Raw genomic sequence first — 14,717 nt, forward strand, 5'->3', positions numbered from 1 at the left:
AACGCAGCATCCCATGCCAGGATCTTTAATCGGCGGATCGACCTCGCGGCTACTCTCAACGAGCAACCCGCGTATAACGGGTTTGCCCGTGACCAACAGAGACCTTGGCAGTGGCTCGCGGCGACGGAGGAGCGACGGCGGGGCTGAGCGTCGCGACGCAGACGCCGAGTGCGCGCGCAGTTCGCTCGATGCATCCGGAGGTCACGCTCACGCGCGCCGGGAGCGACAACCTTGACCTTATACCACGGCTCGGTGACGAACAAGGTCCATCCACTCCTGAACGAATGAAGGTCGGCGGTGCCGCGGCTCGGGGCGAGATGGGGGAAGGAGGGTAGAACAGGGGAGCCTAGCGAAATCCAGCCACTCCGCTCGATCTCCCTCGAGGACGCGTTAACGATCCTCGATTACCGCACTCTCGTCAGCTCCCTCGCCCCCCCCCTCTCTCTCTCTCTCTCCCCCTGTCAATTTTCTCTCTCTTACTCCGCGCTCTCGATCTCTTTTCGTCTCACTCTTGTTATGGACTTGTTTCGTTTCCTCCTTTCCATTCTCCTCCACACAAGGATTTTTATTGTCTATATAAAACTAGAAGACTATAAAAGAGAATATCAAGTGTACCCGCGTAGGTCGTATTTTTTGGCGAAGTAGAGTGCTCACCAGAGAATTTTCCATTAGGCCTTATAGGCGCATGGCATATCGAAGACTTCGATATTACAGAAATCATTCTAATAGAGACTCAAACTACTGAAATTGATCACTGACAAATTCCATTAAGTCTACACATGGCACGGCAATTGCCCAATATTTTCTCATTATTTTCAACATTCCGTGCTTGTTTCCAGAAGCACTATTTATTCCAAATAAATTTAGAATCGTAATATAAATATAATTTACACAATTTTTATAATTGTGTAAATTATATTTATATTACGTAATTGTGTAAACGATTATATTGATCGCATTTAATCGAATGCAACGGTTTGCAATTATTGAAAGTTTTTCTCGTAAAAATAAGCTTCTTTTAGATTTAAAATCTAATATAAAATACAATTCAATCACAGTAAAATCATAAATCATAAATGATTGTGTTCTACTGAACCTATCTATTGATTTTAGTGATTTCGCAATGTTGTTTAATCGATAGGGTAAGCTCAAGCACTGACCAGCAAGTAAATAATAGAAAGCGATCACTAATTACTGGCACATAATTCATTTCGTCTATATAGTCGATGAAAAATTATACGCAACATTACGATCGCATGGAGTTTATTTAATGAAACTGTGGCATATTATTTTCTGAATTTCAATCATGGTTTAAAAAAAGTTAATTCTTACTGGAATATACAATATTTACTTGCAATTTTAAATAAAATTACAATTTTTTAAATTCAAAGAATCAAATAATAAAAAAAAATAACAATCAAATTATAGTCAAAATTATTTTTGATATTTCATATTCGCGATATTTATATACTTTTATATACTTTTTTATTAAATATAAATATATATGTATATATTATATGAAGAAAAATTATTTACATAATCATACATTTTTAATTAATTATAAAGATTACAAAAAGAGTATAAAATAAAATATTTTCACATGTGATCTTCTCCGTGATGATAAGTTGCAAACATTTGTAAAGGATGTACAAACAGTTAAAAATGTACAAACCTTCGTGCTGACGGCTACCCTCGCAGCATGAAGTGAGCAAAATGAGAAAACCATTGTATAATCATCGTAGAAAAGCAACAATTACTCGGTCTTTTTATAAATCGAGAAACATATTTCTTGTGTTCGAAACATGAAATAGATTTGAATTATAAAGAACTCAAGGTATAAACATATCAACATGTTTGTGATATTGTTTGAAAATTTGAAGTTAAAATACAATTATAATAAATAAAAATATTTCTTTGTTTGTTACTATTCATTAACAAAATGAATTTTACAAATGTAAATAATTTCCGCACGTATTAACTGTAGTCAACAATGTCGGCCATCGGCCATCAGCGCGTCGTTAAACGAGTGTCGATCAACGGTGACTGCAGCGATGTCGTAATGAATATGTTAAACTGTCATTCCCTAATTTACGATAGCACGAAGGGCAGTGCGGAAGTGAATGAACATTAGAACGCGCGAACACAATGGATGAACACATTCATCACGGTCGGTGTACCGATATAACCTCATTATCGCCTCGCCGATTATGCTATTGTTTTGAATGTTCATTCATTCAAGGAGCCCAATTAACGCGATATCATAATCAACCGTTAATTCACGTATGTACGGCACTTTCAACATTCACTGCACTCGCGATACATATAAGTATCGAGTAAATCATGTGAAACGCCGACACTCTCGACTACCGAATTCGTTTCGACCATGGTGAAAACAAGTGAATAACATTATGCACAATGGTGGCTGCGTTCCGATATTCACTGCCAGTACTGAAAATATATAGTTCAGGTCACGTATATTATAGATTTTCGGTACTGACGGGTGAATATCGGAACGCAGCCGGTCAATTAATCGCAGCATCAGCAAGTCAACATCGGTAATGCGTCGTCTACAGTAGAGAGATAAGCCTTGAGCAATAAGGAATTGACCAAACATAATCGATTATTCTTCTATAAATCGATTATGATTGATTTATTTTTTATGGCTTAAAACTTACTTCTCTATTGTAAACCCATAACGCAATCAATTAAACATTTGCCTTAACGAATGTAATCTGCAATACTAATGATATTAGCAATTATTAAGCACACAGAAAAACATAAGACTTTAATCGAATTAAATTGAAAATTACCAAAGATGTAAGATTATTATTTTGAAACTCTTGGCTATAATTGGTCAATTTGTGCACTGCTTAAGATTTATCGCTTGCTTTTCTAGGTATTCGCTTTACCTCCATTTCTTAATGGTTAATGATAGATTAATTTTGGCCTCAATTAAATTCACCTTCTATTTTTATGTAATGAACTAGAAGAAAATAAAAGATAAATTGAAGATCAATGTTAATCTACATATATTGCTGGAAATGAGGATTAATGTTTTTAATTGTAATAGTTCTGATCGTTCCAAGAACAGGTGATATAATGTAAATAAATATAATTATTTAAAGTTAATCAAGTCCACATTAAGTTTATTAATAATTTAATATTTCACAATTAATATAGCGGAATCATTTAGTTATAGTGGATCTAAGTTATATTATAGACTTTCACGAAACCTATTCTTTAATGCTACATTACAATTTTTTTTTCTTGTTTTCGCTAAACCTTAAATATATATCTCTTTAATTTTAAGTACAATGAGTACACACATTAATTCAGCTGTAAAAAAACTTGTATACACATATACATATTACACAACTCATATAGATGTCCTTTTATTGCATCGTAGCAAACGTTTTTGTGAATTCATATTTCATAACTGCTTATTTCGTATATGGACTATTATATTTAGATATCCAATATCAAAAATTAAAAAAAAAGATGGCGACTTGTCGATGTCGATTATCGAAAAATACAAATTTCACGCGGATATTGCAGCATTGCCTAGTTTCATTCGTTCTTTTTTTTTTTTTCTTTTTTTTGCCAACCATCACCGAGTGGTGATTTTTATTATGTATTCAATATCGAATTATATTACATATAAATTCTTAAATAGTTTCAATTGTCTGTGTCGTATATCAAGCGCGAATTGCATCCATGGCATTCTGTACTTGCTTATCGACAACTGTCGGTGTCGTTAACTAACGACAGCCAATGACAGTCGTGCCTTTTTCCAAGATCGTCCATTGGCTGTCGTTAGTTAACGATACCGATGATTGTCGGTAAGCGAGTTATAGAATCTCGGCCCTATGAGTTTTCCGTCGCGAAGTTATTAGTATATATTTCAACTTTTTTGTATGGAATTTTGTTATTTTTTAAATTCCCATTATATTTTCTAGAGAGTAGAAACAGAGTAATTCCGATTGAAATCTATTTTGAACTATTTCCATAATACGCGTCCAGCAATCCTCCGTATTTCGCGTTGTTCTATCCATCCCGAGTACATCACGAGTGCCGGGAATGTTGCAAAAAGTGACGGGCGAATATCGAATTACGATAATTAATCAGCAAATTTATATATTTACTTATATATTAAAATTAATATATTCTGAATCGACGTGTGTGTGTGTGTGTGTGTGTGTGTGTATGTGTGTATGCAAGTGGATATAGTGCAACGGAGGCGGACCGATATCATAACCGAACACTTCAAAGCTGATGAGGAAAAGCAACGTATCCGGAAGAAAGAGCAGCGGGAAATGATCGAACGGTAAGTGAACATCACGTTAGATTCACGTAAAACCAATTATTCGCCGTTTGTCCGGAGCAAGTCGTTGCGTCAACAGGGATCGGCGATTCCCTCACGTCGTCCCGTCCCGGTACAACGCGTGAAACGCACATTTTCCCACATTCCAGAGACTGAGACGCAATCGAGACGGCTGAAAAGATGGCGATCTAGGAATAGATCCATCAAGCAATCTCCCGCTAAGAATAGGCGGGGCGTCCGAAATTCTTGAGGGACGCAAGAGCGTCCTAGGTCCCGCCCTACGTTTCATGAGCATGAAGTCTCATGATGTCGGGAGAGTCTAATGCGTCGGGCAAAATGGCTTTCGATGCATTAGAGACTGGCGGAAAGTCGAGGTCGCCCTTGACGTAAGCGCCTACCCGCGCGTAGATACACAAACACACCGACGCCTTTTCGCGTATCGCAACGTTTCCGAGAAGTGCGACACGCCGCAGGATGCCGACAGGGGACGAGAAGCGGCGTTCGGGGCGAGGTGCGACTTAGCCGTCCTCCGCTCGTAAAGCCGCTCGATCGCGCGGAAATCGTTCACCTCTCGCCCTGATTGCGCCGCGAATTCATTAACGGCGCCACGGCGATCAGCGAACGCAATCGCCGGTGGTGGTGTGCGCGATCGCGTTCTCGATCCCCGACTTCGCGAATGCAAATGCCCCTGGCGTCGCATGCAAAGCGCCGGCCCGCGCGCGACAAACAGCTCGGTAACAAGTGGGTGTGTTGGAGCGGCCTGAGATATTTTTACGCTTTTTAAGGCTAAAGCCGATGGCAATCTTTCGCTACTCTTTATTCACTTAATTATTCAGGTATTCGAGCGATTCGCAAATGACGTTTGAACTAAATACATAATGCACGGCGACTAAACTGCGTTGCAATCGGACTATCGGCGTTTCTCGCTGATGCAACTCGGAGAGGAGGAGAAGAAGGGGAGGGGGGGGGGGGAGGGAGAGGTGCGCGTTGCTATAGAGAAAATTCTGCGGGTGCGTCAAGTTATTTAAATAAATAAAAACGAAATAAAAACGGGAAAACATTCGCTTTAGGCGACACGCGTCGCGTCTATGTGCTATTTGGGTCAAACTCTTCCTTCCAATATCGGAGTAGTAGCGCGTCAATTTGGTCTTGCAATAAGCGGTCTCTACATCTGTCGTCCTTGACATCGACCGTTGCAGCTACGCAGTTGCAACCGAGTGTGCATCGCCGATATCTGCCTGCTGAACCTACTAAAACGGCCGCGAAACGATACGATCGTGTGTGTTTGACAGCATAAACAACTACGACGTACAACAGAGGTCAAATTTAGCCTGAATTCGCGCCGGAGCGCGTCTCATTAGCATTTCGTGCGCGTTAGAGAAGAGTCTCTCGGAGCGGAATGAGGACGAGAGGGGATGATGCGCTCTGCTCAATCGTTCGGTATAAGGCGATGCCACGCGATCCATCCATATTTTACGCGAACGTGCGGTCGATGACGAATCTTGGCGTCGTCCCCGCACGTCCCGGCGGCCACACAATCGGTTCGATGCTACTTTCGCGAATGACGGTGCATCGACGCCGACGCAAGGCAATCTTTATAGATACCGTCGGCCTTGTCCTTGACATCGACCGCAGCGTCCCAACGCTACGCAGGCGGCCCGTAGTTACGTCGAGATACACGCGGAACATGCCGAGAAGCGGTGCTCATGGTGGGGCTTATGTCGGATCGGGGTGTTTAAAAAGGGTATAGAGGACGCGATCTATGCATATATATATATATACATATATCGGCAGAGAGGCACAAATGATCGCTACATTTATACGTATAGAATATTTCATAAGATTACGTAAAACTTTTTTGAGAATTTATCCTCCGACAGATCTGCGAGAGATGCAACGAGCGTGATAACTGACGCTTTTTGACGCATGATCTATTAATAGCCATTTTTTTTCTCATATGGATTTCCTTATGCGCTATGCGATAAAGCGCAATTTGCAACTTTGTAACTCCTTGTTCTATTCCGCTTTACTATAGATCGAGAGGATCTCGAGTTATTTCTGCGTCTACATCGGCATTATGCACAAAACAGAATTGCCCGAAATAAAACAAGGACAAGTAGTCGACTAATCTCGTACAACGTGAATAAGATCATGTTCCACTACTATTTATTAACACAGTACATTTCGCGTCGGTTGACTGGTGGACAGATTTGGACGTCGATGTGTAAACAATATCTAAGTGTAGACTCTGTATCTTATCTATTTAGCAGTAATTTATATACATTTTGCATCAATGTTAAATTCCACCTTCAATAATTATAAAAAAAAATTATAGAAATCTAAAATCGGTAGAATAATTTAGACTAAAAAGGAAATTCTCTCTCAAATATGTATTGCAATAGAAATTAGATTTATTTACATGAAGTATGTAATTAAACAAATATATATGTATAGTTCTTACGAACTGTAAAGAGTTCAAAATATTCTATCGTGTACAAGAATAAAAATTATCTTTTCGTAGTTTTAGATTTTTTTCCTTTAGGCTTTGCCGTTGGTTTTTTGTTTCGGTTACTACTATGATTTTTTTTTCCGCGTCCTTTAGTTTTTTCTTTCGCTTTTGCTGCGCGTAAATCCTTCTTCATTCTAGGATCGACTATTTTAAATCGACCTTTCACACCGGGAGGCCGAATAGCCCGTTTCTGTGCGCTAAATTTTTTTGCTACGATATATTTAACTTCCTTTCTTGGTTCCTGGCGAGCTTTTTTGTACAGTCTAAATCAAATTAAAGATTGAATTAAAACACATACATTCATCAGATTAGACATTCTAAAAAAAGTCACACTTACGCTTTGAGTTGATGAGCCTTTTCCTTATCGCTAATATCTGTATTTTCCATCAATGCTTCTGCCTTCTTTTTGGCTTTCTCCAGTTTGCGCATCGCACGTCTCTTCTTTCTTGCTTTAGCTTGCATCACTTTTTTAATAGGTTTAACGTTCAGATCTTCTAGTCTCTTTGTATATTCATCGGCAAGTTCTTTGGGTACAGGTACTTCCTTCCTCATATGTTTTTCCTCATCTTTTACGAACCACTCGGGTAATTTCTCATCGTTAAACGCATATCTATTCCAAGCGGCATCGATCAAATCTCTTCGAGATTTCTCACTTTGAATCAGTAACGATCCGAGTGCTAAATCTTCAGGAGTCAATTTTTTTTTCTTTGGCTTTTTATCTAATTAATCATAAACGGATATATGTGTTAATGTAACTATCAGTAATTACTGAGCGTAGTCTCAATCGGTAAAATTTACATTCAAACGAAAACTTCCTTACCTGCTTCTTGTGATACTATTTCAAAACCATCCTTTCCGCCAACCTTTTTCATCTTTTTCTTAGATGACATTATTTCTTCTATATCATAATCCGAATCTGTATGATCACTTTCACTGGCTTTACGTTTTCGTTTCTTTTCTTCATCAATTTCTTCTTGCATTTTCTTTTCTTCTCCGAGAACATGTCCACCCTTCTTCTTGTATTGCTCGACCATTTTATCCAATTCATAGTCTGCGTCGGCTTCATCTTCTAAGTTTTTAAATGCGTCTTTCTCGAACCAAAGTGCTGCTTTGTGAATTCTTTTAGTTTCTTTGTCACGAAAATCTAGATCAGTTAACAACGGGTTGCTCTCAGAATCTTTAATTTGTGGTTTCTTCTTTTGTAGTTTATTTGTACTTTCGTCTTCTGAATCATCCAAATCTATATTAAAAGAAATGATAACTTTTGTTATAAATGTAAAGAATAAGTGATATGAGTAAGAGGGAATAGAGAGAAGAACATAAATACAAATCTTTAAAAAATAGCTGAAAGAGAAAACTATTTGAATAATTGCAAGCAATATTTTGTGCATAATACCTAGTTCAAAGTTTCCATTATTTATATTTTCATCATCTGATGTAACATCAGTTTCACTTTCTTCACTTTCTTCTTTATAGTATAAGCCTTTGCTGTCCAAATGGCCTGTATCTTTTTCATAATAAACTCTTTTTGGTTTGATTTCTTCATCTGAATCTACATCGCTCTCCGCTAAAATATCAGGTGTTTGATTTGTAACTTGTTCTAACTGTTGATAGGTTTGAACCTGATTTAATCTAAATAAATTTTCTCCTTCCAATTTAGGTCCTTCATCATTTTTATGAACCATTTTTAAATTAAGACGTTCGGTCAACTTCTGCCTCTCTTTGTTAGCCCTTTTTCTTTTGCGTTTTAATTCCTTGGCCTCTTCTTCCCGAAGTTCAGCTATCTGTTTTTGAATTTCCTCATCTTCTAAATCTTCCTGTTCTTCGAGGCTAGCGATTGCGGATGTAGTAGTTTCATCTTCAACTATATTTTCCTCTTTTGTTTCAGTTTGTGTCTTTTTTAAAGCCTTTCTCCAATTAAGTAAAAGCTTCAAATCTTTTCGACCAAGTACTTTAATATCTCTGCAACATTCCCTAATCTCTCTAGTAGTTTTTTCATGTTTGTCGATTATCTCATCGTCTATGACTATTTCGGAAGCATTTTGCAAAGCTTTTATTTCATCTTCACAAGCAATAAATTCCTTCGCAGATAATTTGTGATATAATGTATAGTCATTTTCAGGATATCCTTCTACTTTAGGTTTCTTTTGCTTCTCTGGATACAAAATAGCTAATTTGTTTATAGTTTCTATTTGTAATTCAGAAAAAACATGCTTTGGATCGAAGAATTTGGGATCTACTTTATCAGGGGCAATGTAATATTGACAAACTACAAAAATTTCTGCAGATTCTGTACGCGAGGCTTGAGGCTTAGTGGCATGTACCTAAAATTAAATTTGTGATAATAAAATAATAGACAATAATTAGTAAACATTTTTAAGTAATATTAGTACCTTTTTAAATAGCTGTTTTAACACCCAAATCAATGAGTGATAATCTTTAGATCGAAATATCTTTGTTACAAACCAACCACCAGCTTTTAAGAATTGAGTAGCTAATTTAAGAGCTGATAATGTTAAAACAACTTGTTGATATGCATCATGAAGCCAATTTTTTCCTACATTAGGAGCACCATCATTTAAAACGACATCAGCTTTCCATGTTTTTAATTCACGTGAAATAGCAACTCTACATTTGTCTGTTGTAATGTCTTCCACAAGACTGAGACATCCTGGGATAGGCTTTATTGGAAATAAATCTACACCGACAACTATCGATGATACCGGCATATTTTGCCTGGCAACTTGCATCCAACCACCAGGGGCAGCACATAAATCGATACATACTCTGGACTTTTGAAGAAATTCAAATTTTCGATTTAACTGAATTAACTTGAAAGCAGCACGTGATCTATAACCTAAACAAGACAATTAGTATTAATAATTATTTCGATAACATGGTTATATATAATACTAATTGTTTAAATATTATAGCATTTACAACTTTTAAGTTAATAATTCTGCCAGTATAAGTAGATCATAAACATTATTTACCTGCTTCTTTGGCTAGCTGGTAGAACTTATCTTTCCTCTGTTTTCCAATTTTCGTTTTCTTTCCCATTTTAATTTAAAAAACAATTAATTTTAAATAAACAAATACGTATTAATCACGTGTAATTACCATCAATTCTATACAGCGTGATCTCTACAACCACGTTCGTAATATATAGGTTAGGAACATAATTTTCCCACTTAACTGAAATAAGTCAGTAAGTTGCCAACTTAGCCACGAGAAATACACTATTTTTCTGTAACGAACTTCACGTTCATTGGTAGCATGTAAAATTTTTGGATAATTCAATTGGCTCTTCGATAGAGATTTTTTTCGAGATATGTAGTTAGTTTATGTAGGACTATTTGATATGAAAAGGATGTCAGTTTGTTTTTTCTTATAACTTGTCCATAACTTCCGTGTGATTTTAGTACATTCGCTGTCAATGTAGCGTAGATGTAATTCCATAGTGAGAGTTATCTTAATTTTAATTGTAATCTTAATAATTGTTTACAAAATACATAATTCTTCTGGTATATAAAGGAAAAAGAAGGGGAGAAAATGTGGAAATGCGTATTTCGTGGAATCCGAGAAACGTTGGAACGACGTGTTTGTCGTACCAACGTTTATTCACAGTCATCGCAGGATAACGCAAAAAATGAAGTCAAAACAAACTTGACATGCCAACAGAAATTTCTTCCACCGGTTTTTATCACTTGTGATAAGGGCTTTTGTGGATCGGCAAAAAGTACCGGTACTAAAGACAAGAGACATGATTGGAATACCAAGCACACTTGGCCAGAGGCTGTCGGCTGGGTAAATATTGTTTCGAAATAAGATTTTGTAATGTTACGCAATACTTCTTAGCAACACTAAAAAGATCATCGCCGCTAATATATGATTTACTATTTTATTAGTCTAGTGTATTGGCGGCTGGATGGATTGTGTGCCAAACACTTTGTCTTCGTAAAAGAGTTTTCGATAGAGACAATGAAAGCTTAAAAAACAAATTACATGATTATTCTGGAATTTCATCCTTACTTACGCATATAGCAAATTTACATCCAAGAAAAATCCTGCCGGTTACCAACTGTGTTGGTACTAGCAAGAAAAGCTTTAAAACACGGGATTTAAACTCGCAACAAACTGCAGAGAAACAATTTGGTCCTATCACCATCGAAGAGGTGAGGATGTTATTTTGCAGACATTATACTCTGTAATGTACATTAGTAAAAATTAAAGTAAAAGTTATATTCTGTGTTTCTTCTAAATAAGTTCTTCAAAAGCAGCACATGAAGAACCATAGATAAAAATTATATAAATTGTAATGTAACTAATATATATATATATATATATATATATATAAAATTTATTACTATCTTTACTTGCATTTTTATATTGATATATTACATAATTACTGTAATGTATAAAACGTACATATTTTTTGTATATTTATTCTTTGATAAATTTGAATGTTTTATCTTCAGGAAAGATTTCTGTTTGTTTTGATATGTATCATACTTATCACAATATTATCTTTGTAAATCCACATAAATAATAAATAATTTATTTTTACACATATCAATTTAATGACTTATGTTAATCATTTCCTTATCTTTTGTGAATGAAATATAAATTTTGTAATGTAGTCAGCAAAATATACTGCAAAAATTCTGGAATAAATGAAGGACTTGGATATCTAATTTTTCTATAAATTTCTTTTTAAAAAAAATTTTTTTATTCCCTATGTATGTTTAGATAGATATTAAATTTTGTATTTCTATAGATTTGTTATAAAATTGTCTATATTTTTAGGCATTCGAAGAGGCTGTCGATAAATTTAAAGATACTCATAATAAATTAGTAGGAGAATATGAACTTCATTTTGGTATCAAAGCTTTAAAGGAAAAGCGTTATAAAGACGCTTTGATGCACTTTTCTGCGGGCGCTAAATTGTCATCATCTGGAAGCATGTTTAATTTAGGTCTTTGTTATGAATTAGGCATTGGAACTTTAGCAGATCAAGCAAAGGTACGCTTTAAATAATATTCAAAGAAAAAAGTGCGAAAAACAATACATTTAAAATACACTTATGAAAATCCTTTCTTTCGATCTTTGTATGAAAATAAAAAAATAATGTTATATAAAGTATACATAGATGATATGTACAGAGAGATTTATATTTATGAAAGATATATAAAAATATAATTTTTCTTCAGGCTGCAAAATATTACAACGATGCCGCGGCCCATGATCATGCTGATGCGTTATATAATTTAGGAGTTTTTTATGCTCAAGGAAAGGGCGATTTACCTATTGACATTGATACCGCACGTACTTACTTCACCAGAGCAGCAAGATTAGGTCAGGTACAAGCCCAGCATGCGCTTAACTTAGAAAAAGCTGATATACAATTGAAAAAAAATATATCTACTATACCGAATGCAGGCTTAAAAAGTTCAAAATTAGAGAAGAGTGATAGAAATGATATACCTGTAAAATTAAGTGACTTTATGTTAAGTACAAATGTCGATGACAAACTCACGATCTCAAAATCCAACCAAATATTTTTAAAGTTTCTCGGCTTAAGAGAACATAGTCAAATACCTATGATAACTACTACTGGTTGCGTGTCATAGAAAGTATAAAAATACTTTTGCTATCTCAGTGTAAGATCTATTCAACGGAATCATGTAACGATATAGATGATATACAAATGTATTCTTACGTATCTTGTTATTATTATTATTATATTTTTCTTGTGTGTGTGTGTGTGTGTGTGTGTGCATGTGTGTGTGCATGAATATTTTTATAAGAATACGTATTATATTATAAATGTTATAAATGTTGATGCAAATATTTGCTCAATTTATGATAACGTTCTCAGGATTTTTCTGTAAGTCCAAATAATTCTTCCGTAATATTTTCATATCTTTTTAAAAAGGAAGCATTATTTTATCTATATTTAGCACTTAAAAATTCTTTATTTGTTAAATTTATTAACATATACAATTTTATGCATTATCATAAAATGCATTTCATATATATATATATATATATATAAAACGCATTTTATGTATGTACATGTATACATACATACATATTATATACATATTGACGTGATTTAAAATTAGGGCTTTTTCAACGACTTTATATTTACATATAATGTTAATTCGTATGTTTATAACATAATTCGTATATTTAAGTTTGAATATGCTGTGATGCGCAATTAAAAAGATTATGAAAATACACATACTACGAGACAACTAAAATTTGAAAATTGGATGGTGTATGGAAAATTGTGTGACGTATGGAAAATTGGATGACGTACTTACAAACTTTTGAATTGTAGATAAGTCTTAGTATAACATATGATTACATATTTTCGTTAGATTTCGTCGGTTCTTACATTGAGAAATCTCATTTTATCTTTAAAGACGTTTATTAGATTTAATAAGATTTTTTATGCCATAATTTGGCATAAATGACTAATGATGTTTAGCGATTTGTGCTTATGTACATAGTGCAGAACATATTTGTACATAATATAAAAATAATTTTTATAATTATATAGTTTTATAAATATTATCCTACTCCTAAATGATTTATTATAATGTTTATTATAATCTACCGTTCACCAATGCGCATTGCGTTGTAACACTGTCTTTTTCATAAATTCGCTATGATTGGCATATAAATTTATATGTTGATTTATGTCCATCCATCTTACATTACTCGCGTCGTCTCCAGCTTTTAGCGCGAGTTTCCCGACGACATCATTGTTTTCATCATGAAAATTAATAGCCACTGTTTCCATCCAAGCATTATCTGTATTTCGTGGGTCGTCCACATATCCTTTATAAATCTCGTCGCCTTTAATGAAAAATTCCTTTATAGAATTTTGTAAGGTTTTTCTTTCGGTGTCATCCATTTCAGAAAAGTTTAACGCCTCCTCCATGAATTCCCTCATTAGAGTGGTGGAAACCATCTCATTTGGATCAACCATACCCCCCGGTATAGCCCACTCTCCAGAATCCCGTCTCTGTATCGCGACAAACTGTAATATAGGTTTCCTCGTGTGCTCATCTACTTCCACAGTTCCCACATTGTCACGTTTCCATCGTGTAACAATAGGATCGGCGGCGTGATTCGGTCCCCATCGGCCGAGAAGTCCTCGTCCAACGATACCAGTTCGTCCCACGGGATTCAAAGGAAGACCACCCGCGTTCACGACGTAATCTCTTCCCATAAAACTCTTTCGATTTACTTTGCCTAACGAGAATTGGATTTCAAATCTATGTAATACCTTGCCTCGCGTGCGGAATATTGTAGTTCAGTTTATGTAAATTTGATAACCTCCCAGAAATGTGATTTCTTTCGTTTGTTTTTTCTTTTCCATCATTTTCTTAATTCAATGACAATTATGTTAAATATAAGAGACGAATATAAAAGAGAGAAGCTAGTTTACCATCCACTGTGTTCCATTTTGGTTCGAAGGTGGGCTCGTCGATTTCTGGATCAGCCCAAGGTTTACCTTTTACAACAGTAGCGGTATATGCGACTGGTTTGTAATCGGGATAATCAACTGTCCATGGTATTTTTTCTTCCGGTACTGTAAATCTCTTTACGTCACTGGACGGATACAAACCCTGCCGGCACTTTTGATGGAACATTCTTACGTATCTTGTATTCATTTAGCTATTCCTTTTAAGAAAGAAAAATCGACGCGACACAACATGACCTGCCTGCCTCCAATGACGTATTAAGTCAATAAGCCCCGCATCGCATAATTTTCCTCTGGATCAAAGTAAAGAAAATAAAACAAATAGTAAATTTATTTGCATAAATTTTATATATATATATATATATATATATATATATATATATATACATATA

The 14,717-nt window shown here is 35.4% G+C and overlaps 3 protein-coding genes across 3 annotated transcripts; 1 reads left to right on the forward strand and 2 right to left on the reverse strand.

Moving 5' to 3' along the window:
* Positions 1-6,560: 6,560 nt before the first annotated feature.
* On the reverse strand, positions 6,561-10,027 carry LOC105429550 (pre-rRNA 2'-O-ribose RNA methyltransferase FTSJ3). Its single transcript, XM_089079612.1, has 6 exons — positions 9,824-10,027; positions 9,224-9,687; positions 8,227-9,154; positions 7,651-8,070; positions 7,168-7,549; positions 6,561-7,093 (listed from the first exon to the last, which is right to left on the reverse strand). Exons 1-6 carry the CDS (start codon positions 9,888-9,890, stop codon positions 6,829-6,831), a joined length of 2,526 nt encoding a protein of 841 aa, XP_088935738.1. The 5' UTR covers positions 9,891-10,027; the 3' UTR covers positions 6,561-6,828.
* Positions 10,028-10,216: 189 nt separating this feature from the next.
* LOC105429476 (uncharacterized) lies at positions 10,217-13,390 on the forward strand. The gene is made up of 4 exons (XM_089079627.1): positions 10,217-10,637; positions 10,739-11,005; positions 11,637-11,852; positions 12,041-13,390. The coding sequence occupies exons 1-4, from the start codon at positions 10,383-10,385 to the stop codon at positions 12,458-12,460; spliced, it is 1,158 nt and encodes a 385-aa protein (XP_088935753.1). The 5' UTR covers positions 10,217-10,382; the 3' UTR covers positions 12,461-13,390.
* On the reverse strand, positions 13,245-14,598 carry LOC105429477 (ADP-ribose pyrophosphatase). The gene is made up of 2 exons (XM_011642471.3): positions 14,290-14,598; positions 13,245-14,093 (listed from the first exon to the last, which is right to left on the reverse strand). The coding sequence occupies exons 1-2, from the start codon at positions 14,513-14,515 to the stop codon at positions 13,456-13,458; spliced, it is 864 nt and encodes a 287-aa protein (XP_011640773.2). The 5' UTR covers positions 14,516-14,598; the 3' UTR covers positions 13,245-13,455.
* Between the last annotated feature and the right edge of the window lie 119 nt (positions 14,599-14,717).

This window comes from Pogonomyrmex barbatus, unplaced genomic scaffold, assembly GCF_055798465.1.
Source record: "Pogonomyrmex barbatus isolate J1 unplaced genomic scaffold, ASM5579846v1 scaffold3, whole genome shotgun sequence".
Classification (NCBI taxonomy): domain Eukaryota; kingdom Metazoa; phylum Arthropoda; class Insecta; order Hymenoptera; family Formicidae; genus Pogonomyrmex; species Pogonomyrmex barbatus.

Coding starts and splice junctions, on each gene's coding strand:
- LOC105429477 (XM_011642471.3), bottom strand. CDS start 14,515: ATGAATACAAGATACGTAAGAATGTTCCATCAAAAGTGCCGGCAGGGT. Junction 14,094..14,289: donor AAAATGGAACACAGTGGATG/GTAAACTAGCTT, acceptor AATTCTCGTTAG/GCAAAGTAAATCGAAAGAGT.
- LOC105429476 (XM_089079627.1), top strand. CDS start 10,383: ATGTGGAAATGCGTATTTCGTGGAATCCGAGAAACGTTGGAACGACGT. Junction 11,006..11,636: donor GTCCTATCACCATCGAAGAG/GTGAGGATGTTA, acceptor CTATATTTTTAG/GCATTCGAAGAGGCTGTCGA. Junction 11,853..12,040: donor CTTTAGCAGATCAAGCAAAG/GTACGCTTTAAA, acceptor ATTTTTCTTCAG/GCTGCAAAATATTACAACGA.
- LOC105429550 (XM_089079612.1), bottom strand. CDS start 9,890: ATGGGAAAGAAAACGAAAATTGGAAAACAGAGGAAAGATAAGTTCTAC. Junction 9,155..9,223: donor TAAAACAGCTATTTAAAAAG/GTACTAATATTA, acceptor ATTTAATTTTAG/GTACATGCCACTAAGCCTCA. Junction 8,071..8,226: donor TAATGGAAACTTTGAACTAG/GTATTATGCACA, acceptor CTTTTAATATAG/ATTTGGATGATTCAGAAGAC.